Source organism: Ochotona curzoniae, unplaced genomic scaffold, assembly GCF_017591425.1.
Source record: "Ochotona curzoniae isolate NIBS_2020 unplaced genomic scaffold, NIBS_Ocur_1.0 scaffold_3223, whole genome shotgun sequence".
In the NCBI taxonomy this organism is placed as follows: Eukaryota; Metazoa; Chordata; class Mammalia; order Lagomorpha; family Ochotonidae; genus Ochotona; species Ochotona curzoniae.
Genome location: NW_024467108.1, coordinates 15,871,555 through 15,897,799, shown reverse-complemented (window position 1 = coordinate 15,897,799; position 26,245 = coordinate 15,871,555). Strand labels below are relative to the sequence as shown.

The window sequence follows — 26,245 nt, the reverse complement described above, 5'->3', positions numbered from 1 at the left end:
GTGATATTGCAGTTCTCATTGTTGCTTTGATATTGGGATTAATGACCATATATTGTACAGCGACTTTTTTGTTTGTTTTTAGATTTTTTTGAATGTTGGAGAGTGAGAAAGGGAGAGTGCAGACAGAGGTCAGGGTTAGGGCCGGCCAAATCCAGGAGGCAAGAGCTTCATTGAGGTCTTCCACAGGACTGACAGGCACATAAGAACCTGGGCCAGGCAGTTATTAGGGGCTAGATCAACAATGGGGCAGCTGGGACATGAGCCAGCACCTGTATGGGGTGCCAGCATGGCAGGTGGTAGCTTTACCTGCTATACCATCATATGGGCCCCATATTTTGCTGATGTAACTTGACAGTGTTTTGGTAGAGTTAATACCAAGGAATAACTTTCAACTATTTGCTGTAGTGGATAAGATGCTGCTTGGGATACTGCTATCTCCTATTAGAAGAATGTAAGGTCTGTAGGTACATAGATGCCGTTTTTGCCAGAGGTTCCTGAATTGTTTCACAATTATTTTTGGAGAAAACTATCTCCTCCATTGTGTTGTCTTTGCTCCTTTGTCACATATCAATTGATGACTGTATTAGTATGAGTCTGTTTCTGGGTTTTCTTTTGTTTAAGTGCATTTTTAATTTTTTATTGAAAAGGCAGTCACACAGACTGAAGGGGCAAGAGAGAGAGAAAGATATCTTCCATCTGCTGGTTTACTCCTCAAATGACCGCAACAGCCAGAGCTGGGTCCGTCCGAAGCAAGGAGCCAGGAGCTTCTTTGGGGCTTCCCAACTGGATGTAGAAGTACAAGGACCTGAGCCATCTTCTGCTTCCTTTATAGGCCATTAACAAGGAGCTGGACTTGAAGTGAAGTCGCTAGGGCGGGAATCAGTACCTGCATGGGATGCCAGCATTGCAGGCAGAGGCTTTGTCCATGGTGCTGGCGCCTATGGATTTTCTATTTTGCTATTTTGGTCTGTTTGGCTATTTTTTCAACATTACCATGCCATCTTTTTTACTGTACTATATAATAATTGTTGAACTTAACTGCTGTATAATGCTTTGCTTTTAATATATAATGTATTAAAAAAACAGAAAGATACAGAGATTCCCTATCCATTGGTTTACGCTGTAAATGCTCCCACCATCGGTGCTGGGCCAGCCCAAAGCTTGAAGCTATGAACTCCATTGGGTCTCCATGAGGGCTGTAGGGAACCAGCTTGAGCCAGCCATAATCTGCTGCATCCTTATTAGCATGAAACTGAAATGGAAGCAGAACCAGGACTCAGCTCAGGCAATTAAAAATGGATTTGTGTCTTAGGAAACAATTCAACCATTGTGCAGTTATCCAGCTCCATTTACTTTTATTGTGTCCCCATTTCTGCTCCAATTTGATACTTGATGGGCCTTCTAAGTCCTTTAAATTAATTCTAGAGTATTAATTATTCTAGCTCTCTCTCATTTCATTGGTCTTTGTGAATATTTCTGAACTCTTGGCCTCTTTATAGCTCATTCTCTGGTCTGAAGATTATGGAGTTTCATATACTCCAGGGCATCATTGCATGCTTTCCTATGATCCGTAATGGTTAACTAAGCAATTTCAGTTTACCTGTCTCAAGTCTCTTAGTTCTATCACCATCATTTTACAGAGAATCATAAACTGAGACTGCTGGGTACGCAGTGTGGCCAAAAACACGGGTTTTTCAGACAATCATCTGTTTTTCACAAAGCATGTAATATGCTATTATTCTACACTTTATTTCCTATAGAAGGAAGGATTGAGAAAGGAGGAGGATGTGATGGTCAGGGCACTGGTCATTGCTCTTTTTTTGTCAATACTTCTCAAGATAACATTTTTTTTCCCTGGCCATCCCAAAATGAGTCTATCTACAGATCTCTGGAAATTTTCTGAAGCTTTATGTTTTTGTTTATACACTGTATCTGTTGAATTATAGGTTCAACTATATCAACAGAGAACAATATCTGTCACTATTGGTAGGTTATTTGTTCAGTGGCGACTGTCATTTTCTTTTTTTGTTTTTTAAGATTTATCTTATTTTTATTGGAAAGGCGGATATACAGAGAGGAGAGACAGAGAGAAAGATCTTCCGTCCCATGATTCACTCCCCAAGTGAATGCAACGGCCAATGCTATGCCGATCTGAAGCCAGGAGCCTCTTCCAGGTCTCCCATGCGGGTGCAGGGTCCCAAAGCTTTGAGCTGTCCTCGACTGCTTTCCCAGGCCACAGGCGGGGAGCTGGAAGGGAAGCGGGGCTTCCGGGATTAGAACCAGTGCCCATATGGGATCCCAGGGGTGCAAGGTAAGGACCTTAACCACTGTGCCACCGCGCCGGGCCCAGTTCATTTTCCTGAGTTGTCCATTGAAGTAGTTCCTAACTGTTGCTATTTGGTTTAAAACTTTATGATTTAATTTGGTTGCTGATAAGTAATTTCAGCTACTTATAATACTTTCAGCTTTTATAAAGGATTTCTATAATCCTTTAGAAACAGTTTTATATTTTTAGGGCATGTGGCAGTCAGTTATAGAAGAGAGGTAACCGGTTTTGAATTGAAAGAGATGAAAGCTATGGAGCATGTAAAATACTCAAAAGCTGGCTAAGTAAATTAAAAGATGTACATATCATTAGGTACAAACATATATAAATGCATGAGAGATATATTTTCTCCCTCGTTTCAACTAACTTCATATGGTTGTTTAATTTCAACTTTTGAAAATTCTATGAGCTGTTTATAGTCAAATTCATTTCTTTTTTTATTTTTAGAACTTCACCTTTCAATGTGATTTCTTTGTCTCTTACTGACTCTATCCCATAGAGCTTATATGAAGCTCCCACTGACTTGTACCTGGTGTGATTCTGTAGGTGTGCACGTGGCTGCCCATCTGGTGAATGCCCTCAACTTCTCAGTGAACTACAATGAGGATTTCATTGAACTGAATGCAGCAAGATATCGAGATGAGGTGGGTGGTCTCTGTCTTCCCATTTTTTTTTTTTTTAACCTGTCATGGGATGACTAATGAGGGTCTGTGATTTTTACAGAAAATTTGCACCTCGCTGCTCCTTTGAATGCTTTTAAAATGCAGTTGTCAAGTTGAATTTTGTTCCTTTTCAATAGAAAATATAGGTAATTGCTATTTCCTGGTCCTTGCAACTAAAAATGGGAGTTTGCAAACTGTCTTTTTTTTTTTTTTATATTTGGTCATGCTCAGGTGGTTGCCACTCAGGCCTGCCTTCTGACTCCCCACAGCTCTGGTATAATTTCTGTCATTCAGTTGAAAGTGTCAATAGTGTTATTACAGGGTAAAAATACTTTCATAACTTGAATACTGTTCTTGGGGGGAAAATGCAGGAAAGAAGGCTTATGATTTGTTGATCCCATATGATCAATTTGACTTAAATAATATTAGTGAGTTTTCATGATTTTGATCTGCTTATTCACCTTGAAATGGGTGATCTTGAGCTAAGTTCTGTAGCAGGTACTATCTGATGTAGGGATGCTTTTCTCCATGTGAAACTGCTCATCAGATGACCTTGTTGTGCACTTCCTGCTGCACATCTCTGGCACCATCTTGATTAGTTCTGTGTAGCTCAGTTCTTCCTGCTGCCTTTTCTTCACAATGTCACAGCTGCAAAACTAGGATATCCCACTTGGTCTGAACCTTGCAAGTGCTACTAAGTCTGGCAGTAACATGATAGGATTAATTTCTGTCTTCTACCCACAGCATTTTTGCTTTCATACAGACTTCTCTCTATCTCTCTCTCTTTAAGATTTATTTTCACATGAGTAGCAGATCAGGTTTATGTAGAGAAGGAGAGACAGAGAGAAAGTTATTCCATCTGTTGTTTCATTCCCCAAATGGCCACAATGACTTTGGCTGAGCCTATAAAAGCCAAAATTCAGGAGCCAAAACCCTCTTATGGGTCTGCCACGTATGTGCAGGGAACCAAGGGCCTGTGCCATCCTCCACTGCTTTCCCAGGCCACAACCAGGGAGCTCGATGACAAGTGGAGCAGCCAGGACAAGAAATGGTGCCGATACGGGATCCTGGTGCTTGAAAAGTAAGGATTTAGCCATTGAGCCATCATGTCAGATCCATCACCAGACTTTTCAGAATGGATACTTGACTTTGCTCCCCTGCCCCCCCCCCAAAAAAATACAAAGGAAAAGTAATCATAACAAAAAATAAAATCACAATATCAGTGCATTTTGAAATACCACGTACTCCTTACTTCTACTGATATTTTTAAAGAACCAATATAATTTCAGTGGTGTGAGTGGGCCACAAGCATTGAATTTTTTTTGAAGCTTGCCCAGTGAATATGCAACCCACCCATCATGGAGAATCTTGACAAATCAAGCTTGGTGTGTTGCCCCCTCTGCCTCCCTTCTGACCCTCTGCCTCTGTTAGCATTGCTTCTTAATTTCTTTTGTTTCTTTTTTCTTTCTTGGCTTCTTTCATTGTAGAAGTCATATATATTTTATAATCATGATGATATTATTAAATCATGCAAAATATTTTGATTACTATTTTATTTTGCATTTTGTACATGTATTATTATTATCATCATTTTGTGATGCAGTTCCATAGGCTCCTGGCATTTCCCTTATCACAGCCCCAATTCCACCCATCACACCTAGTTCCTCTATATCATTAATAAAGTATAGTTCTTCATCCACAGTCATATGTTCCTCATTGTAGGCATGGACAATGGCAGAGAGTCCAGCATGTTATTGTCAAGATATGATAGACAGTTTCATTGTAAGTCCATCTTTGTCTGGAAGTAGAAATGCATACTACATTGTATCCTCATATCTGGATATGATAGCCTTCATTTCACAGCTACTGTACATCCCTTGAAATGAAAAGTCATAATACAAAATCAACAATAGAAAGAAAAGTAGAAATTTACAATGCCATGAAGCTAAATGACATGCTACTAGCTATGACAGTCTCCATCACACAGCTACTATACATCCCCTTAAATGAAAAGCCACAATACAAAATCAACATCAGGAGGAAAAAAGAAATTAACAACGCCATGAAGTGAAGTAACATGCTTCTAAATGACTAATGTGTAGCTGAAGAAATGAAACCAAGAACCTTATTGAAGAAAATGATGCTACTGTATGATCTGTGTCATTGAAGAATTTAGCCAGAAGAAAGTGTTTTGAAGAGATGAAAGTAACAGAAAACATCAAAACCCATGCGATTTAGTTTCCGCTGATTTTTGTTGGTGAAATGTGTTTCTTCTAGACAACAAATAGATGGGTTTTGTTTTTTAATTTGGTCTATTAATCTATGACATTTGATTGCGCTTAAGCCATTTACATTCAGAGTTTAATATGTGTGGGTAGTACTTTGGTCCTGTCATTTGAGCAATGGGCTGTTCATTGGTTTAGTTTTCTGTTGTCATTTTACTGGGATGTTCTTCCCGTTTGCCTTTGGTTTTGTTTGAGTGCTAGTCTTCTTCTCTGTCAAGAGAACATCTTGAAGTATCATTTGTAGGGCAGGTTTGGAAGAGGCAAATTCTTTTAACTTTTCTTTACTGTGGAAGAATTTTATTTCATTTTCAAAGACCAAAGAAAGCTTTGCTGGATATGTTTTCCTAGGCTGACAAATTTTTTCTTTTAGGATCTGGAATATGTCCCTCCATTCTCTTCTTGCCTTTAGAGTTTCCTGTGAGAGATCTCCTGTGAGCTTAATTGGCCTTCCTTTATATGTCAATTGATTTTTTTCACGTGCACATTTAAGGATCTTTTCCTTATGTCCAATTGAAGAGAGCTTGATGATCATGTGTCTTGGTGAAGATCTCTTTTGGTCAGGCCTGTTGGGAGTTCTGTGCCACTCCTGGATCTTGTTTCCCAATTCTTTCTCTAGATTAGAGAAATTTTCCTTTATTATTTCATTAAATAAATTAAACCAGTTTCTCTTTCTGCAACTTCTGGGACTCCCATAACTCTTCTATTTGCCCTCTTAATAGTGTCTTTCAATTCTTGAATACTTTTTTTGGCCTGATCCAGCTCTGCTTCCAGCTTTTTGTTTGCTTCCCACCGATAACAGGAAATATCTTCCAATTCTGAGATTCTTTCTTCTGCTTGCTTCATTCTACTTTGGAGACTCTCCATTGTACTTTTAATTTGCTCTACTGTGTTCTTAATTTGTGATATACCAGCCTTGATTTCCTTTATTGCTTCCTTAAATTCTTCAAACTCTTGTATGTGTTTCTCATTGTTGATCAGAAGCTTTAAAATGAGTTTTCTGAATTCTGTGTGCCCCATTTTCTTGATGTCTTCTTCAGTTAACTCTAAGATTGGCATAGGGTTTTGCTCCTTTTTAGGGGAGTTTTCAGTAATATTCATTGTGCCTTTGTCTCTTCTTTTGCTCTTGGTCATTGCACTTCTAGTTAGCAGAGTCTTCTCATTGGGGCAGGTTTCTAAGCTATGTCACCCATAGGTCTACAGTTTCATTTTAATTATTGCAGTTGGTACACAACTCTTTGCTTGCAGCCACTTGTGTCACTCCCTCCAGCAAGTTCCAGGTCTGGGTTCCTATGTTAGATTTCCACCAAGAACTCCATAGTCCCAACTCCTGGCTCACCACTCTCCACCTCCTGTGATACCATGCTGAGGCTGCACTGTTGTCTGTACAACCTTTCTCTCATTTCCAGTTGGAGTAGGTACCAGGATTAGGGAGACACCAGGTATCCTATGTAGCTAGGTTGTTGGTGGTGCTGATCTTGCTGGAACCTGCTGGACGTTAGATCTGGGTGCCACACGGACCTATTTTGCCCATATGTTGCCACAGCCGGTATTATTTTCCTGTGGGACCAGTGCAATCCACGAAACTCCGTGTGTTCTTGCAAAATCAGCACATGCGCAGTTCACTGTTGTCCCCTGCAGTCCTAAGCTTTTGCCATAGTGTACAAAATGGCACCTGACCTACCACTACTAGAGTTCTTGATCTGCTGACTATCAGATCTGAGAGCTACCCAGACCTGTCTTGGGTAAACCTTATAGAATGCCACGTTGTTGCAGTTAATTGAGTCAGAAATGAGTTCACTCCCAGCTCAGCATATGCTCAGTACTTTCCCTTGCTTTTGTCTCTTTAAAAAAATGGCACCCAATTCGGCTCTAGTGGCTGACTGGGATGTGAAATCCACCCTGTTCTTGTACTGCCCATCTGGGATCTGCTGCTCTGTCTCTGCTCCTGGTCAAATCAAACGGACCATCAGGACGGACAGTTTTTTGTTTGGGTTCATCTCCCAAGCTCCCAGGGAAAGTCCCTTCCCACCTGGTTGCTAGTGGAGTTCCGGCTGCTGGTAGAATTCAGATCACTGTTAGCTGAATGCAGCTGGAATATCAGTCACTGCAATACCACACTGTTGTGTCTGCTGCTTTCCTGTGTCTGTCAATCTCCAGGTACCTCTCTGATGTTGTTCTGTCCTTTCCTATTTCCTAGAATGTGTTCTCTCTGCTTCATCCTAATAAATGTTTCTCAGTCCATTTAAACATGTCCTTACCCTATTCTGCCATCTTGATTTTCTCACGACTATAATATTTTAAAATACTGAGGGATATGGTGGGGCAGTTGGAAGGGAGAGTCAGAAAAAGCAAGGGGGGATGCGCTATGGCTGCAAGACTATATAATGCAAAAGAGAGAAATAAAGTTTTAAAAAAAAGTAAGTTGACAGCATTTCAATCATCGTATACAAAGTAAAAATGAACTTTTTTAAGTTGCATGTGGTGATATTAGGTCTTCAGATGGTTTAAGAGAACAGGCTAGATGCACTGAGACTCCCCATACTTCACCCTTCTAACTCATGCGGAGTTGCCCCTTTCTCGGGCAGATTCACTTCTCTCAGTTGTGAAAATGTTACATGACTTAACTTAGTCCCATATTTCTTTTGGGAGAATAATATCTTGCATGTCTGGTGCATGGCTCTTAGCATCTTGCAAACTGTGTAGAATTTTATGTCATCAGTGCTTTCTGTTTTTCAATCAAATATTTTTTTTCTTTTCAGGATCCCAGAAAACTTCTCTTCACAACTGGTAAGTTGTTATTCATTGCACTATTTTACATTCAGGAACATTTTGAAAATATGTGTCATTACATTTCATAGCATTAGACACATGTTAAAACATGACATATAGAAATTTTATGTATCTACCCAAATGTTGAGTTCAGACGTAAGTTTGCAATGAGGACAGAGGGCTGAAACAAACAATTGGAGTTTGAATGATGAAGAGTAGGTGAGCATATTTCTTTGTTCTGAGTCCTACAGCTTTATGCTCCATGACAAGGCTAGTACATGGGAGCCAATACATGAGTTCCTAGTCTCAAAGTATGGGAAAGAGGCACCAAGAAGTTTGCATTTTTGCTTAGTTTTTACAATTCAGTGATTTAATAGGACTATTGATGGCTTTAAAATCTTTATGAAAGGAGAAGCAGCTGTTAAAATGAGTTGCTTTTCTTGAAATTTTTCTTCCGTTTGTGATTTATTTTCTTTCTTAAGCTGATTGTGCATGAAATTTCAGTCTAGACTATTAATTTAGTAGAAACACAATTGAAAATCTCAAAACCTTCCTCTGGTAGACAATTCTTACTGGCATTTGTCTCCTTCTCTGCCATCCATTTATAGAGATGAGGTTAAAAGCTGCATTTGGTGGATTTTTAGTACCAATTTCAGGGACAAAAATGATTTGGTAGTTGAGATGATCTATCATCAATGTTTGGCTGTAATAGCCTATTAAGGATCAGAATTGAATGCGTCACTGAGGCACATTATCCTGCAAATGCATTGTTCTTCCTGGATCAATTTATGATGAAAAATAACCATAATTCAGGTGCTTTACCTCTTCGTGTCACAAGTATATATTTAGATTTATGAAATACATTATGTGCTTGCCTATAGATTTATGATGTTTGCCACTGGTATAGTATTTCACAATATCCTCTTTTGGAACACAATTTAATTTTACTTTCAATTTTCTCCTTGCAAGCAGGTTTGCATTTAAGCCTTAAGAATTAGATGAGAAATAGGAAAGAAAAATGGAACTGTATGATATGAAACAATGAAATTTTTGGTTCATATGAATCAATTGAGGGAGAATGAACAAGAGCTTTATTTACTACTTTAGAAATTTTAGCTCATGCTCTGGAAATTTAAAATATTTTATAAAATTAAGTTTACAGATATGTGAAAAGATTTCTTATGTGAGTAAGATATTACAGGAAGGTACTGTGTCTAGTGCTTCTTTCAGCAAGCAATCTGTCTTTCTAACAGGAAATGCCATAATCTTACACCCTGTCTCAGAGGTCCCCATCAGTAGTGTTGGGCTAGGGAAAGAAAACATACACACACAGATTTCCAGACTCTTTCTTAGACACTGTGGCAGACTGGATATTGTATATTACCATCCCGCTCAGGAGCCTCTGGAGTTATTCTTCTATCTCTACTGAACATAATATTGTACCCTTACGCATACCTTACCATTACTTTCCACATTTTTACCAGAAATGGTGTATTTACTTTTGTTCCCCTAGACAATTCCTTCTCATCCTTGGATCATATGGACATGCCCATCATATACAACTTCTCTCTAATGGTGCTAGATTGAACTCATTTCTCTAAAACTACCTAGTATAATTACTGTGTGGTAGGCATTTTCTGTTTTGCCCTTATTGTTGTTTTTTTTTCCCCTCCCAAGAAGAATAGCTGCTTCTAGCACGTGCAGGGTTTCTGTTGAACGCAGTTTGAGTTCCTCAAAATCAGCACATGAGTGGCATTTTGGTATCCCAGTCTCACAGTTTCCTAAAGTGCTGTTATAGCTGCCTAGAACCATCACTTCTCAGATCGTAATCCTGCAGCTAAGACACAGGACTCTCTAAGTATAAATCTGGAGCTACTAAACCATCTGATTAACCCTACTGAATAGTAACAGATGACAGAGAAAAGGGAAGCCTAGGGCACACATTAGTATAGGAGATACTATTTTCTGCAAGTGGATGGAATTCAGTTTTTTATTATTATTGCCTAACCTGTCCACAGCCATTCTTGAATATCCTGGGCCACTGCAACTCGAAAAAATTAAGTTCATCACACTCATGCTTTTTTGGTATTCTGATGGCAGAGATTATGTTTCTTAATATTTGAAAATTTGTTGGATTTTAATTTTTTAAAAATGTACCATGACTTTCCCCATGTACTTACATTTATGTAATATAAATTAATTATAAATTAAAATTATTTTATAAACAATGATTCCTATGACCGAATAAGTTATATAAAATATTGCAGTTAGTCTTGTTATATAAAAATCCTAAAATATTACAATTTTTTTATGAAAGAAAAGTTTAATAGTTTGAATTACAGAAGTATTCGTTTAAAATGTTGTATCCACACAACTTGCATAAAATGCACAATATCCAGTTTAATTTAGAAAAGCCTGGATCGAGCGCAGTGTCTCAATTGGCTAATCCTCCCCTTGCAAGCACTTGAATCCCATATAGGTGCTTTCTCATGTCCCAGCTGCTCCACTTGCCATCCATTCTCTCTGCTGTGGCCGAGGAAAGCAGTGGAGAATGACCCAAATTTGTAGGACCTTGTACCCATATGTGCGACCTAGAAGAAACTCGTACTTCCTGACTTCAGATTTACTCAGCTCCAGCCATTGTGGCCACTTGAGGAATAAACCAGTGAATGGAAGATCTTTCTGTTTGTCTTTCCTTCTCTCTGTAAATCTAACTTTCAAATAAAAGTCTTTAAAAAAATTAGAAAAGCCTGCATCAAAATATGATCATGTTTCCAATTGTATTAGAAAAATAGGATTATATATAAAAGAGGTTGTATTTATGATTATATTTGAGTATTGTGAAATGATAGCTCAATTTCATTTAAAAGTGGCAGCTTATGGAAATTGTTTTTAAAGATTAATCTTAATGATTGGTTGGACAGGCAGAGTGACATAGGAGACAAACACACACATGAGGAAAGAGAGAGGAGAAATAGATTTTCAGTCTCCTGGTACACTCCACATATGACACTAACGGTCAAGGCTTACTGAGGCCAAAGTCAGCAGTCAGGAATATTGTCCTGGGTTCCCACAGGGGTGGCCAGGACTGAGACTTTTGGTCATTGTCTGCTTCTTTGCCAGGTGTATTCTCAGGAAGCTGTACTAGAAGCAGAGCAGCCAGAAATCAAATTAGTACTTTGATTAGGATGGTGTCATCTCCAGTGGCAGGTTTAACTTGCTGCACCACAATGACTGCTCTAAAATTATTTGAAGACTAGTATTCACTGACTCTGATATGTTCAGATAAAAGACAGTAAGAATAAATATACATGCATTTAAGGTTTTAAAGAACTGTTTACATGAAAGGCCGAATAACAAAGAGTGGGAGAGACAGATTCCATTTGCAAGTTCACTCCCCAAATACTCTCAACTGTCAGGAATGGACCAGGCTCAAGTCAGGAGTCAGACACTTCCCCAGGTCTCCTGTGCGCGTGACAGGAACTCTGTTATTTGGACCATTCCCAGGAACATAGCTGGAAACTGGGTCTGCAGCATGTAGCAGCAGGACTAGAATCAGGCATTCCGTTATGTGATTTGAGCATCCCAATTGGTGGCCTAGTCTGGTGTGTTACAAGAATGTGTTTTCAGAGGAAAAAAATACTAAAATTGGCTGCATAATTTAGAGAGCCTACAGAGTTTATAGGAAAAGTCATGTAATTTGGTAGGTTTCTTTGCTCAACGAGATTGAACTAGTCTAGTAATTTTTAGCCCATGCTTCCTAAATACTGAAGAGAGGCAAACATCTTGTGATTTAGCTAAACTGTTATCCAAGAACACTTACCTCTTAATATGTCTTTCCCACTGGATAGTTCTTGTAGAGCAGGATTTATTTCATCTTTAGCATTTAATCATACATTACCTACAAACAGCTCACTTAATGAGTAAAAGCTATGTGATGGATTCTTATTGGATACTGGATACATATCTCTATATTGTCTAACATTTTCATGTCCCTAATATTGCAGGTAAAGATTAGCTTGCTTACTGCTAGCAAGATTAACTTGTGGCTTTATGAATATCTTCAGTTTTTTTCCCCCTTGGGTAGTTATAGTAAGTCTTCCTTTATTATTACTAAGGTGATTTATTCTTCATTGATCTTAAACCCCCTAATTTACACAGTCTTTTTGTGCTTTTGGAAAAAGAAAAGTATTAACACTTTAAATAAGAGGTAACTTTATTAAAGGTACACTAATCCCAGACTATATGAGAATATATGCCAGCCTGGTTTTCTGCATCTAAAGTCATCTGTTCTATACCCTCTAAGTCTTCTAATATATTTTACATATTCTGTTCTAAAAGTAGTTCCCTGGTCAAATAGCTTTTCTAGTTTAAATGAATTTCTTGCCCTAGGTACCTCCTTTTGCATGCCAACGTGCAACAGTTCTGCAAGGTACAAGGCCAAGAGTCGGGCATTGAAAGAATTAATTAAAATGGGAAGAATTAAGTATGAATAATGAAAGATAAAAAAACAACAGGGATGAGGGTTGACTTGTGGTACATGAGCCAGGCACAAGAGTCCAGAGCTACTCCCTTAGTCCATTTTTATTCTCTGTGTACAAATCAAAGATTATGTAAACATGGGAATCTGAAATTAATTTGCAGGTTACAACAACCATTATTAATTGATTAATTGTTTTAGTTGCTGTATTCCTGGGTGTGCAAAGGCTGGTGTTAAGTGAATGACCCTTCATGAACAAAGGGCTGTGATTGCCTATCTCTTTGTCTTTATGGCAACCAGGCCTAGATGCTGGCATTCCAAACATCTACTCCTGCTGATGGCAGTGACCTTACCAGAGGCAGGCATGCTTCCTTCCTGATCTTGTTCCTATAAATAGCCAGAAGATAGTTAAGGACCTTGGTTCTTGCTCTCTCTCTTTTCTAAGATTTAGTTGTTTCCTTTTTTTCTTTCAAGAGTCAGACTTACAAAGAGAAGGAGAGACAGAGAAAAAGATCTCCCTTCCACTGGTTCACTCCCCAAGTGTTTGCAGTGGCAGGAGGTGAGCTGATCCAAAGCCAGGAACTAGGAGCTTCTTCTCCCATGAGGGTGCAGAGTCCCAAGGCTTTGGGTCATCCTAGATTGCTTTCCTAGGCCACAAGCAAGGAGCTGGATGGGAAGTGGAGTAGCCAGAACAGGAACTGGTACCCATATGGGATCCTGGTTCATGCAAGGTGAGGACTTAGCCACTGAGTCATTGCACCAGGCCCAGGATCTGGTCTGTCTTTATAAGGTGAGGTCACCCACTGGACAGACTGAAGCCTATTGTAAAATCCGACCGATGTGAAGCCTGAGCCAAGGAGGACTGAAGCAAAATATTGCTACAACCACCCAGAGAGTTTTATACACTAATGTGCTCTAGGACCTCCTAGAACAGATACGGGAGTTTTGATGGTGCAATTAATATTTTGAGGCGTTAGAAGCAAATTATACCTTTTGAAAGTATGACTGTATTGTAACCATAATCAGTTTTTCAGGTGTTCTTCCAATGAGTTGAGTTTTCCATATTCCATAGTGTAACTTGGCATGCTCAGAATAAAATAGGATAGGACAAGAGTTGTGGTATAGAGGATAAAGCTGGTGCTCATGCCTCTAGCATCTCATCTGGACCCCAGTTCATGTCCTGGCTGTTCCATTTACCCACTTCTGCTCCATCTTATTGCTAATGGCATGGGAAATGCAGCAGATGATGGACAATTGTTTGGGTCCTTACACCCATGTATGAGTCCTATATAAAACGTCTGCCTCCAGTCTTCGTCCTGGCTCAGCCCTGGCTATTGCAGTCAACTGAGGAATGGGATTCGCAACCAGAAGTTCTCATTGTTGCTGTCTAGTTCTCTAGTTATTTCAGAAAAATGAAGTAACTCACCAAACAAAAAAGATGCAGAGTGTCTGATGCTGTGGCCTATTGAATTAAGATGCTACCTGCAGGACCAGCCTCCTTGATGGGCTCTACTTCTGGTTCCAGCCTCTCCACTTCCTATCCTGCTCCTTGCTTAATGTGCCAGGGAAAGTAGCAGAGAAGAGTCCAAGTGCTCGGGTCTCTGCAACTGCATTGAAGATCAAGATGAAGCTCCTGGCTCCAGGCTTTTCCCTGGCTCAGCCTGCTCATGTGGCCATGGGGAGAGAGATTGCTCTCTCTGTCTGCCTCCTTCTCTCTCTGTAACTCAAGTAAAATAAATCTATGTTTCTAGCAAGAGCATTTGAATGTAGACATATTAATACATTAATAAAGAACTGATATAGTTACTATCCAGGTCACTTTAACTAGAACTTTCTTACTATTTTTACCATCTGAGATGGCTAAAACATTTATTTATTCAGTTGTTCAAATAAAAGTCTTTTGTATTGTTCTAAGTCACATTCAACCAGAGGTATCAACCTTTTCTCTTTTCCCCTTCAGATTTATTGACTTGTAACTGAAGAAACTCACAAAATTATGTAAATGTTCTTAAAACATCAGCCCTTAACTGAGTACCAGTTTGAGTCCTGGGCTGTTTCCTATCCAGCTATCTGCTACTGTGCCTGGTAAAGCAGTAGATGGCCCCAGGACTCAAGCCCCTATTCCCTGCGTTGGAGACCCAGAAGGAGTTCCCGGCTTTGGCTTTTCTCAGCTTACCTGCTGCCAACATCTGGGGATGTAAACAGCAGCTAGAAGATCTGTTTCTGTCTCTGGTCTCCCTTTCTTTGTCACTTCACCTTTTAAATAAGTAAACTCTCACCAAATAAAAAAATCAAGCCTGCACCTTTTCCTCAAATTATACTTTTTTTCTATATTTTATTGCTATTTTTTAACTTTTCGGTTTTTATATGATTTCTCCTTAAAATTATTCAAGATAATAAAGTTGAAAAGCAGGGCCTGGCGTGATAGCCTAGCCTTGTGGCTAAAGTCCTCTCCTGGAATGTGCCAGGATCCCTTGTGAGCGATGGTTCTAATCCCAGCAGTCCGGCTTCCCATCCAGCTCCCTGCTTGTAGCTTGGGAAAGCAGTCAAGGATGGCCACAGCTTTGGGACCCCGCACCCGCATGGGAGAGCTGGAAGAAGTTCCTGGCTCTTGGCTTCAGATTGGCTCAGCTCCAGCCGTTGCGGCCACTTCGGGAGTGAACCATGGGATGGAAATTTTCCTCTGTTTGCCCTCCTCTCAGTCTATCTGCCTTTCCAATAAAATAAATAAAATCTTATAAAAAAATTTGAAAAGCAGTTATTTGAAGTTGAAGTTAAAGGAGTTGCCTGTCGCATCTAAGGGGATTGAGTAACAGGGCATGTACAACCAACAATCTGCTGAAGCTTAACTCTACCCATTGTATTGATTACTGGCATTTGGTGTATAGCATATGCTTACATATGTTTGCTATTCTAAATGCAATATTTTGGAATGCCAAAATGGTCTCTTCTGCTAAAGAAAAAAACTGTGACTAAAGTACTCGGAAACTGTTGACTTTAAAAAGTCTCCCCTTGTTTGGAGAGCAAATGCATGCAGATATGCTACTTAAATTAGGTTTCCCACTGAACAGTGTAGCACTTTGAGTTTTAAAGTCATACTTTTTGACACTTTTTCTCAGTATGACTTAAGTTAAAATGTATTTATGTTCATTTTAATAGTTCCTGGCCTGACAGGAGTCTGCATGGTAATGGTGCTGTTCCTCATGGTGACAGCTTCTACCTATGCCATAAGGTAAGTGTCGCAGTTACCATCTTGATGTTTACCACTCGGATTCTCGAGATTTTCCTTCAGTTATCTTCATTTTCACATATAGAAAAGTCTGCACTCATTTAAGTGTTTAGCCTGTGTATTGTAACTAGATATGTGATATACATATGATATGTATATATATATAAAACCATATATAATATTGTATATACTTTTAAAAGAAAATCCCTATATTTCTTTTTTTTCTGGGTTGATGAGGAATTGTGTTTGGAGACTTCATTTGATGACTATGGGAATATCAGTTATTCAGGATCACATTCTTTTATGGAATAAGAGAATGTGCATATTTAGGGATTTTGAAACTCCTAGAAATAAAGGACTGAAAATTATTTTATTGTAAATTTCCTGAAGAGTATTTATTGTTGCTATAATTTAACACTGTTCTAAACAAAGTTCTGGAAATAGCTGACTGAAATCTTCCTTTATAATTGTATACAATTACATTTGTATAGGTTCTTGTAGTTGGATTTTCCAGTTTTAGCTTTATATTACCCTTAGTAACTTTTCCTGTCCTAAGGAATGTACGTTAATTATCAGAATATTTGTAAAGTGGTGTTTCTGATTCAACTGTTTTAAAAGGGCAGAAAAAAAACATTTCTTTTTCATTTATTTTGTTTGTAATAGAATGCACATAGCTGTAAGGGATGCATGCCCATGAAGGGCTCTGACTAGGGTGGGGTGGGGTAGAGGTATGGTAAAAGATGGGTGGGCCAAATGGTTCAACTTTCCTGCCTCTCCAGGAGCTGCTCCTTGTTATCGAACTACACCAGCAACCAGGGTAAGGAGCAGTCATTTGATGATGCATTAGGGACTCCCTTGGGGGAAACAGTGTTCCAAGGGTATTCCTTGAATGGTTTTGATAGTTTTAAGATGCCATCTGCTTCATTGCACCAGGGTTGAGGAAATCTTTCCAAAGTCCTGGCTGACCAAATCCACCTTAGTGCATGCACAGATCCAGACACTTGCTGCAGAGTTTGGCCAGTACCATGGTTCAACCAGTTCTGCTTTCCTTCTCCTGATGAGGCACCTGACATCCTCTGCTGGGTTTAAATAAGCTGGTTCCATGTCTTCCATGTGCATCTGGGTATGCTGTCCATTGCACAGACATCAGCAATGGAGGAGGCCCAGTCCTGGCACATGCACTCCAAGGTCAGACCATTTTATCTTGAGATTTTTCCCATGGCTGGGGTTTGAGTCCTCTAATTTTTTTTAAAGGTTTATCTATTTTAATTGCAAAGTCAGATATATAGAAAGGAGCAGAGGCAGGGACCACAAAAGCCGATGCTGCGCCATGCTGAAACCAGGAGTCAGGAACTTCTTCCAGGTCTCCCACCCAGGTGCAGGATCCCAAAGCGTTGGGCTGTCCTCCACTGCTTTCCAAGGCCACAAGCAGGGAGGTGGATGGGAAGCGGGGCTGCCAGGATTAGAACCAATGCCCATATGGGATCCTGGTACATTCAAGGTAAAGATTTTAGCCTCGTAGGCCACCGCACCGGGCCCTGAGTCCACCAATCTTGTTGGTGAGTCCCCCAAGATGCTTCCCCTGGAATGGCCTTAGGCTTGATTCTCCTATCAGGCCCATAGTTCTCTTACCAGGCCCAAGCCTAGCCCCAGATATTGCACATGCTGGCAGGTGCTTCAACCCAGTCTGGTTTAACCTGCCCACAGTCTCATGACCTGCACAGTCTCAGCTCTTACTGGCAGGTTTTCTGTCTAATCCAGTTAGGTGTATCCTGTTTCCTGTCCTTATTGTCATTAATGCCAGCAGGTACTGTTGCCTGGTCCAGCCTGGCCTGCCCCCAGACCCAGATCACACAAACGCTGTTGAGTGCTGCAGCCTTGTTTGACCTGGCTGACTGAGAGCCCCAGCTCTTGGATTTCCCAGTGGAAGCTGTGGCCTAGTAGGGAATTTCCCCCAAGTTCTCTTACCAGGCCTACTCCCAGCCCTGGATCTCATGTGTGTGAGTGGGTACTACAGTCCTCCTTGGCATGATCTTTCCTTGGTCTTGGCCTTTGCATTCCTGTTGATGCTGCAGCCTGGCTTAGCCCAGCCTCCTCGCAGCTCCAGCTCCTGTGAGAGTCAGGTGATTTCCATAATCCAGCCTGGCTTTAGCATCACTACCCCCAGCTCTCACACAAAGCTGTAAGTGCTACTGTCCCACAGAGGGGAGACCGCAAATCCCCTACATAATCTGCTCTCAGATCTGGCTATCTTGTGTTTCAGTGTGTTCTGTGACCCAATGAGATGTGGCCCACTCTCTTCCTTATCATTCACAAGCAGGTACTTGCAGGTTATCCCACAGGTGGCATGCAATGCTACTGATAGGGGAATTTAAGAGTGATATAATCTGGACCATTCTATTAACATAGTTAGTACATTCAATCAACACATAACAGGAGCACAATATTTTCTCATAACCATAAATGTTAAAATGATAGTTACTAATTATGAAACTTCATTGAAGTAAACAATCTAGAACTTAAATTCTTTCCCCTGTAGTAACCAGTAGGCTGCTTGTAATGCTGATATCCAAATCAGCAAGCCAGTTCAGATCCTGGCTACTCTGCTTCCATTGCAGCTTCCTGCCAAGGGCCCAGAAAGTACGTGGGCCTGTACCAATCATTTGGAAAATCAAGAAGAAATTTCTGACTTTTGCCTGGCCCAGGTCCAATTGTTGTGACCATTTTGGGGAATGAAACAACAGATGGGGCCGGCGGCATGGCCTAGCAGCTAAAGTCCTTGCCTTGAACGCATCAGGATCCCATATGGGCGCCGGTTCTAATCCCGGTGGCTCCACTTCCCATCTGGCTCCTTGCTTGTGGCCTGGGAAAGCAGTGGAGGATCGTCCAAGGCCTTGGGACTCTGCGCCCGTGTGGGAGACCCGGAAGAAAGAAGTTCCTGGCTCCTGGCTTCGGATCAGCATAGTATCGGCAATTGTACTCACTTGGGGAGTGAATCATCGGACGGAAGATCTTTCTCACTGTCTCTCCTCCTCTCTGTATATCTGACTTTCCAATAAAAATAAAAAAAAACAGCAGGTGGAAGATTTCTTTTTATCTCTCCCTTTATGTTACTCTGCCTTTTAAATAATTAAAGGAATCTTAAAAATTAATTCATGTATAGAATTAAAAATATAAAAGCCAGAATTGGGCCGAGTATTGTAGCCTACCAGCTAAATCCCTTGCCTTGCACGTGCTAGGATCCCATATGGGTGTTGGTTCTAATCCTGGCAGTCCTGCTTCCCATCCAGCTCCCTGCTTGTGACCTGGGAAAGCAGTAAATGATGGCCCAGCCTTGGGACTTTGCATCCATGTGAGAGACCCGGAAGAGGCTCTGGGCTCCTGGCTCTGGCTCAGCTCAACTCCAGCAATTGCAGCCTCTTGGGGAGTGAATCACTGAACTTAAGATCTTCCTCTCTTTCTCTCCTGCTCTCTGTATATCCAATACAAATAAATAAATCATAAATAAAGCCAGAATTAAAACATAATTTGTAGTGACATACTGTTTATATTTCTGAGAAAATCATGGAAAACCAAGGTGATGTATATATGTATAATTCTCATTATTTTGCAAATGGTAAGAACTAAAACATTTGAAATTATTTTTAAAATGCAGAAGCAAATTTGTTTCCAGAAAAATATATGCATTGCCTACCGAGAAAATTCATAGGAATTATGATAAAAGTCATTATTAATGCTAGATAAATTAATGAACAATTAAATATAAAACAATTGCGTTTCTCCATACTTGCTATAATCACTTTGAAAATGTGCAAGATAAAAATATATCACTCATGTAAAGTGGGGAAAATCTCTCAATGGGAAAAATCTGTTGCGGGTGGGAGTTTGGGTGGAAATCCCAGCCTATGCGAAATTGTACCACATAATTTAAAATTCAAAATAAAAATATATTGAAAAAATATATCACAAATAGAGTAGACTGCAAAATTCATAGAAGTAAACAATTAGAAATTAAAAGTTGTATAAAGAAAAAAACTCACCTAAATTCAATGATACAAATGTGTAGAGGTTTGAATAAATTAGGCCCCATAGTGTAGTATAAAATGGTGGTTCTTCCTTGATTTTTTTTTTTTTTGGGCAGGGGGGATTTGTTGCATTTTAGTTAAAATTCACATGGATTATTTTGTTATCTAAGTACATGATGCGAAAGAGTAGAAAAGAAAGTTATACCTCACTGAATATTAAAATAATTATGTTTCAGTAACTTTAAGAGGGTAAGTCTTCCTTGAAAACAATGCCAAGCCTACTAAACCAAAGCTCAGAGTCCATACATAATCCTCTGAAAGGCCTTTCTATATATAAGAACTTGCTAAATATTAAAGTTGCTCTTGGGCCCACACAGTGACCTAGCAGTTGAACATGCCAGGATCCCATTTGGTTCCCGATTCTAATTCCAGTGACCTTGCTTCTTATCCAGCTCCCTGCCTGTGGCCTACGAAAGCAGTGGAGGACAGCCCAAAATCTTGGGATCCTGCCCTGTGTGGGAGACCTGGAGGAAGCTCTGGGCTCCTGGCTTTGGATTGGCTCAGCTCTGGCCATTGCAGTCTCTTGGGAAGTGAATCATCAGATGAAAGATCTTCCTCTCTGTCTCTCCTCCTCTCTGTATATCTGACTTTGCAATAAACAAACAAATTAATCTTTTTCAAAATGAAATAAAGTTGCTCTTATAAGTTTATGAGAAAAGTAAGACTAAATGAAATTTTAGATAAAGTTTGAAGTGGCTAGGCATTTGAGGCAAGAATTAAAATGCAGGGTTTTTTTTTTTAATTTTATTTTTTTAATTTTGACAATCCTTACAAATTTAATTAGGGTAAAAAAGGTTCAAGGCCTAAAGGGGGATATAGAGGGAGAAGCCCCACCCAGTTTCCCACCCACCCTAAGTCCCGGATGTGGGGCATGCTCTGAGATACTCAATCAAGTGGTTCCAATAGTTCACCATTCATGGGTCGCTGCCAGTCTCGCCACTCCAAACACAATGTGGTCGTTGAAGAGTCCATTGATTGACACAGTCCCTTCTAGAGTCTCCATTTGCCCAGTATTTTGCTGCCAACAGATAGCTGAGGTTGTTGCTTGACTTGTTCTGTCTTTCCTTGGTTAGGACTCTGAGTCCGGTGTCTCGAATGGGGAGATCCTCGAAGAAATTTTGAGGAATTCCCAGTCCAAATTCCTGCATGTTCTAGTAGTATAGGGTCCGGCACAGTCCATTGCCCCAATCAGCTGGTGGTTGCAGTTGCTGGGTCGGTTCTGTCTCCACCCGTGTCCTCTTGCAGTCCCGCCTGGTTCCGCCCTGGACGCACTTGTCCCTTGCACGTACCAGTAGGAGTTGCAGCCCAGTCAGGGCGGCCCACAGTAACCCCAACCAGGCCCACCCCCTACCCTGGCTTGCCAGTATGTATGGCATACTAGCCCAGTCTGTCCCAAATACCCTTCTGATCATATACTTGCCAACAGGTGTTGCAACCTACTTTCATCCAACCATCTCCTCCTACCGTCCCAAATGGATATTGTTGGGTGTCTGTCTAGGATGCAGGGTTTTTAAGTGAATATTCCTGTATCCTGTGTTTGAATCCTGGTTCTGCTTCCCCTTGCAACTACTTGGTAAGAGTTCTCCCCAGGAGGCAGCAGAGGATGGTTTATGTACTTGAGTCCTTGCCACTAGGGCCTTCTGATTGAGTTCCACACTCTTGTCATGAGTGGAAGCCAGCTCCACTCTCACAGGCGATTAGGGATAAACCAACACATAGGAAATCTCTTTCTGTCTCTATATCTCATTCTTTCATGTTTGTTTCGAGTTAAATAAAAAAAAATAGGATAAAACTTATATGAGTATTTATCAAGCCTCAAGATGGATAAAGAATCATGTAAGGAATATTTGACTTTCTATAAGTAGCAAAAGAGTCTGCATATTTACATATGAGTATATTAGGAAAACTGACAAATATTATATTGGGAAAATACTATAATAATATGGAATCAATATGTTCTTAAAATGGTAATATTTTACTTCTGTCTGTTAAGAAAGACATTTTTGGGAAATGGATAATAAATGTGAGCTAATAAGCTGCAGAAAAATTAAGAGTAACATAATATGAAATAATACTCAATCCTACTTAAAAGTAATGAGAACTTATATAGTGAGGCCTGAGTTGATTGTAATAGACAAGTGTACTTTATTGTTAAGTTTATAATTGGTTAGCATTCCTTTATAAAGCAATGAGAAATATTTATTACAAGCTTTGTAAGTATTGTAACCTAAGGTTAATCAATTTTACTTCAAGTAATTTTTATTTTAAAACAACAGTACAGAAATGAATGCACTGAGATTATCAGGTCATTTTGTAAACGATCATATTGGTCCTTGCCTCACTTTGGAGGTCTAATAGACTTCTAGAGGAGGTTTCAGAGTCCCTCGGGAAGCATTTGCAAAGTCCTGCTCTCCACCTCCATAATCCAAACAACATCCCCCCTGCATATAAGAAAGTTATAGCTGGGAAGAGCTACAGATTGCTTAGTGTGCCCTTTCTTTTCAGACTGTGCACTTGGAGCAAAAGCCACCAAGAATAATTGTCAAGTTACACTCTCTAAGCAAGAGTGTACACATTCGGGCATCAGTTATTTTTATCTCTCTCAATTTACTTTTCCTTTACGTAGTTCCAAAGTAAGTCTATGGGTTTACATGTTAGAAATCATTTGAAAATCAAGAGTGTTGGTAAAGATGACATCAGAAGAACAAATTAGCAGACTACTACCCACTTCTTACTCTCACAGCATAACTTGAACGTAAACCAATTATTTTGATTCTTTCCATTGAGAATTTATCTGAAATATTCCACAACATGATCAAATGTTATTTATAATTTTGCCTAGTCTGCGTGCACCTGATATGTGAATATTTTGATATTGATAAATCTCGGGTGAATTCATATTTTAGCTTTCTTAAATTGTGAAAATAATACATTGAGTTTTTTTAGTGGGATATAATGTGAAGAAGCATTCAACAAATTTGTTTTTCAGAGTTTCTAACTATGACATCTTCTGGTACACTCATAACCTCTTCTTTGTCTTCTACATGCTGCTGTTGTTGCATGTGTCGGGGTAAGTTCCAAAACTGTATTTAAAAAGAAAAGCATGGAAGAAAAGTATAGAGTCATTTTCATGGGAAGTGGTAAAGTGTCTGGTGATTTGGAATTGAGGATGGTGTTAGCAGTGCAAAAAAATAGCATGGCGATTTAATGAAACATCTACAAAAGAATATTAAAAGTGATAGCCAGAGTTACTTTTTCCAGGAGACTGGGTTTGAAAGTTCCCTAGAGATATAGTCTGGTACCCTCTAAAAGCAAATGAGTAAATAGTGAAGCAATTCAAGAAGACACTTTAGTGTCTCATTTTTCAGAAACTGTCCTGCTTTTGAAGAATTTGTGAAATTGTAGGTACCAATTTTTAGTTTAAAATTTTAGACCTGACAGTAATTGCAAAGAAAGTCAAAATGTAGTAGTGACCAAATACAAAATGTCAGAGATGCCAAAAAAAATCACAATGGGGAGAAAAGGGAGTATCCTACATTTGTTACAGGACACAGTATTCTCAAATTATGTGTACTGAAACAGTATGCTCAGAAGATGGTATCTGAAATAATCCATGGTGATAGGGAGAGAATAATATATTTATGTGAATGTATATGTCTTTGTGATCATAAGCAACAGGCTTGGTTGTTTCATTTTCATATAATTTTATAATCTGTTACTTGCTTTTGTCACACTCTGATGACTCTTATTATAGGCTGTTATCTGGAATAGGATTGCTTGGATTAGCAGAATAAGAGACAACTGAATCAACAGGATAATGCCTGATTCTTCAGTAGGACTCGCTTTTGTTGCTAGGGACATTTTCTTCCTCTTTCTCTTCCTCATTGTCCATGTAACAACTTGTGAGGTGTAAGGTAAAGGGACTCTGGGTAGGCCTGGACTACCTTGCCTTGGATAACGCTCAAACTCCACAAGGAACAATGTTTTGGTACCAACCCAGGTCCAAGCACACTGAACCAAAGGTTTGTGAATTCATTCACAGCCCTCCTAATACAGATGCGTATGACCAATACTAGATAATGTTGCCTGGTAACACTACTGGCACTTCCTACTTAGCCTGAAATATTCCTGATGATAGGGCGTTTAGAAGTAAGTTAAGACACATTTTTAGTTTTTTCCTTCAGTCTGTGTCTATCCTTTCTTTGTAACTCTGCCTTTCAAATATATAAACAAACAGACAAATGAAAAAAAAAAAACAAGATTTAAAAATAGCTTAATCAACTCTGTTTCCCCATAGGAAAATGAGTTGCTGAAATTGAATCGATAAATTCTCAATTCAAACATAGGCGTTGTGACTTGGAAACGGCTGGTTATTACCTAATTGCTATGTCTTTTTGGAGTAATTTGTACTTCCAAAAATTTGATCTTAATATTTTTTTAAAGGTCATTATGTTGACTTATTTGGGATCATAATCCCTGGATCAAATAAAAGAGCATCATTTATTTGATAAATAATTATACATTCCTTTGTCTTGTGTTTCACTAAACTAACTTTAAAAATAGTTGTTTCTTTGCAATCTTAAAAAGCCTTTTTTTTCAGATTTGGTTCAGACATTTAATGCTTTAAAATTATATTGAAAATTCTATTTTTGAGGAAAAAAGGCATATTTAACTTTGGCCTTTTTTTTTTTTTACAACTGAGTCATAGGCAGATGATGTTACACAGATAATAAGGTATTAATAGTAGCAGTTATCTATAATTAACCTATTGCATCAAATAAAAAACAGTTCTAACATTTAAGTAAATATGCAACACATGTAAAACATAAAAAGCATTTTATGTTGCACAGTTTTTTTTCTGTGAAATTTTGAATAAAGTAACTTAGAATATGCTTATGGTATAAGAATAAAATACTACTGATTTTCCCACTTGCTCAAAATGGAAAATCCTGTTTTTGAAAAAAAATATGTATTCTAGTAAGTTTGTTTGATTTTTCTTGTGCTGGTATTTGGAACTTATATGTATCTTTATTTTTGAAATGAATAGTTTATTTATTTCTCTCATGTTGTGTTGTATAAGTGAAGTGTACTTGTCCAAGGACACCTTTCTGGAGTTGCAGTGAGATTTCTGCTACATGGTATTATTAGGTTGGAGCGAAAAAGCACCATTGACTGGCATTTATTCCTCCATCAATGTGCTAAGTGCTGTAAGGTGTAGAAGAGCAATATATTACGATCTCCTGTGTCCCAGTATAGATAATTTAATACAAAAACTGGAGCAAGGATATTTATGTTGTATATATTGTAAATGTAAGCATTTTATTTTCAAATATTCTAATCATTTAGAGAGTTGAAGGCTCAATTGAGCTAGAAATTTTATAGTATTTTAGGCCTCAAGTAATTTGAATTGTTGACTAGTTTATTTCACATAAGCAAAGCAGTTGTTTCACGTGGATACGATTGACTTTTTCTCTAGGGTATTAGGTTTGGAAGGCAACTTAAGGGATAGCTGAATCAAGTTCCTGTCTCTGTAGTTTTCTTTTTAATGTCAAGAGATTTTACCTTTTAAATTAAAAAGATTTATTTTATTTATTTAAAAGGAGAGAGTGTGGAGGCCAGGGAGGGAGGAGAGAAATGAGAAGCAATGAGAGAAGATTTGTGTCTGTTATCTGAGGGCTTGCTTCTTCAGTGCCCGGTTGACATCAGGAGCTCCCAGTTCAGGGATCTTGGGGGAGAGACTCAGACGCCAGCACTTAACAGGCACCTGCTTCCTGTCAGCCTACACATTTGTACGAAGCTGTAAGTCAAAGTGAAATTTGTACTTGAACTCAAGCATTCTGACAGGGACACAGGTGATTCAAGCAGAGTCTCATCTGCTATGCAAGTTCCTGCCTCCAATTTTCCTTTGTTTAATAAGACATAGAACTGTTGAAGAACCCACATTTTCTTTCTTCATCAACAAGGTGATTGGATGAACATATAGTTAAAACTGTTTAGCATATCAAAAGATTGTCCATGTGAAAGACAACACTTAATGTAACAAAAATTCTAAAATCCACTGAATTGTAGCAACATAGGTTTTCCTTAAGATTTATATCTTCTACCTGGGAATTTTTCTCCTTATTTTTAACATGTGTTTCTAAAGGATGTGCTGCATAAGATATACTTCAGTTGTAAAGACTTTTGAAAGAACGTAATCCCAAATTGTTTCTTCTAGACATGTATTAAACTAGGTGTTTCTTCATTTTCATTTGAAATACTTTAGTGATGAAAGAGATAATGGAGAGGAACTAGGAAAATCACATAGCTCTTAATATAGGAGCTTAAACTTGCTTCGTTGAAAGACGTGAGGGAGTACATTGTCATTTGGCACCTTTGCTTCTGTAGTTTTACCTTAGGCAACACTCCC

The 26,245-nt window shown here is 39.1% G+C and overlaps 1 protein-coding gene across 2 annotated transcripts in view; it reads left to right on the top strand.

Annotated features, from left to right (window-relative positions):
• The window catches only part of NOX4 (NADPH oxidase 4), a 139,016-nt gene that overhangs the window by 29,966 nt on the left and 82,805 nt on the right, over positions 1–26,245 (top strand). For both annotated transcript variants that reach the window (XM_040963985.1, XM_040963984.1), the window contains exons 5-8: positions 2,873–2,970; positions 8,033–8,060; positions 15,682–15,754; positions 22,826–22,906. In XM_040963985.1, the coding sequence (XP_040819919.1) occupies positions 2,873–2,970; positions 8,033–8,060; positions 15,682–15,754; positions 22,826–22,906 (280 nt within the window). The remainder of the gene's footprint in view (positions 1–2,872; positions 2,971–8,032; positions 8,061–15,681; positions 15,755–22,825; positions 22,907–26,245) is intronic.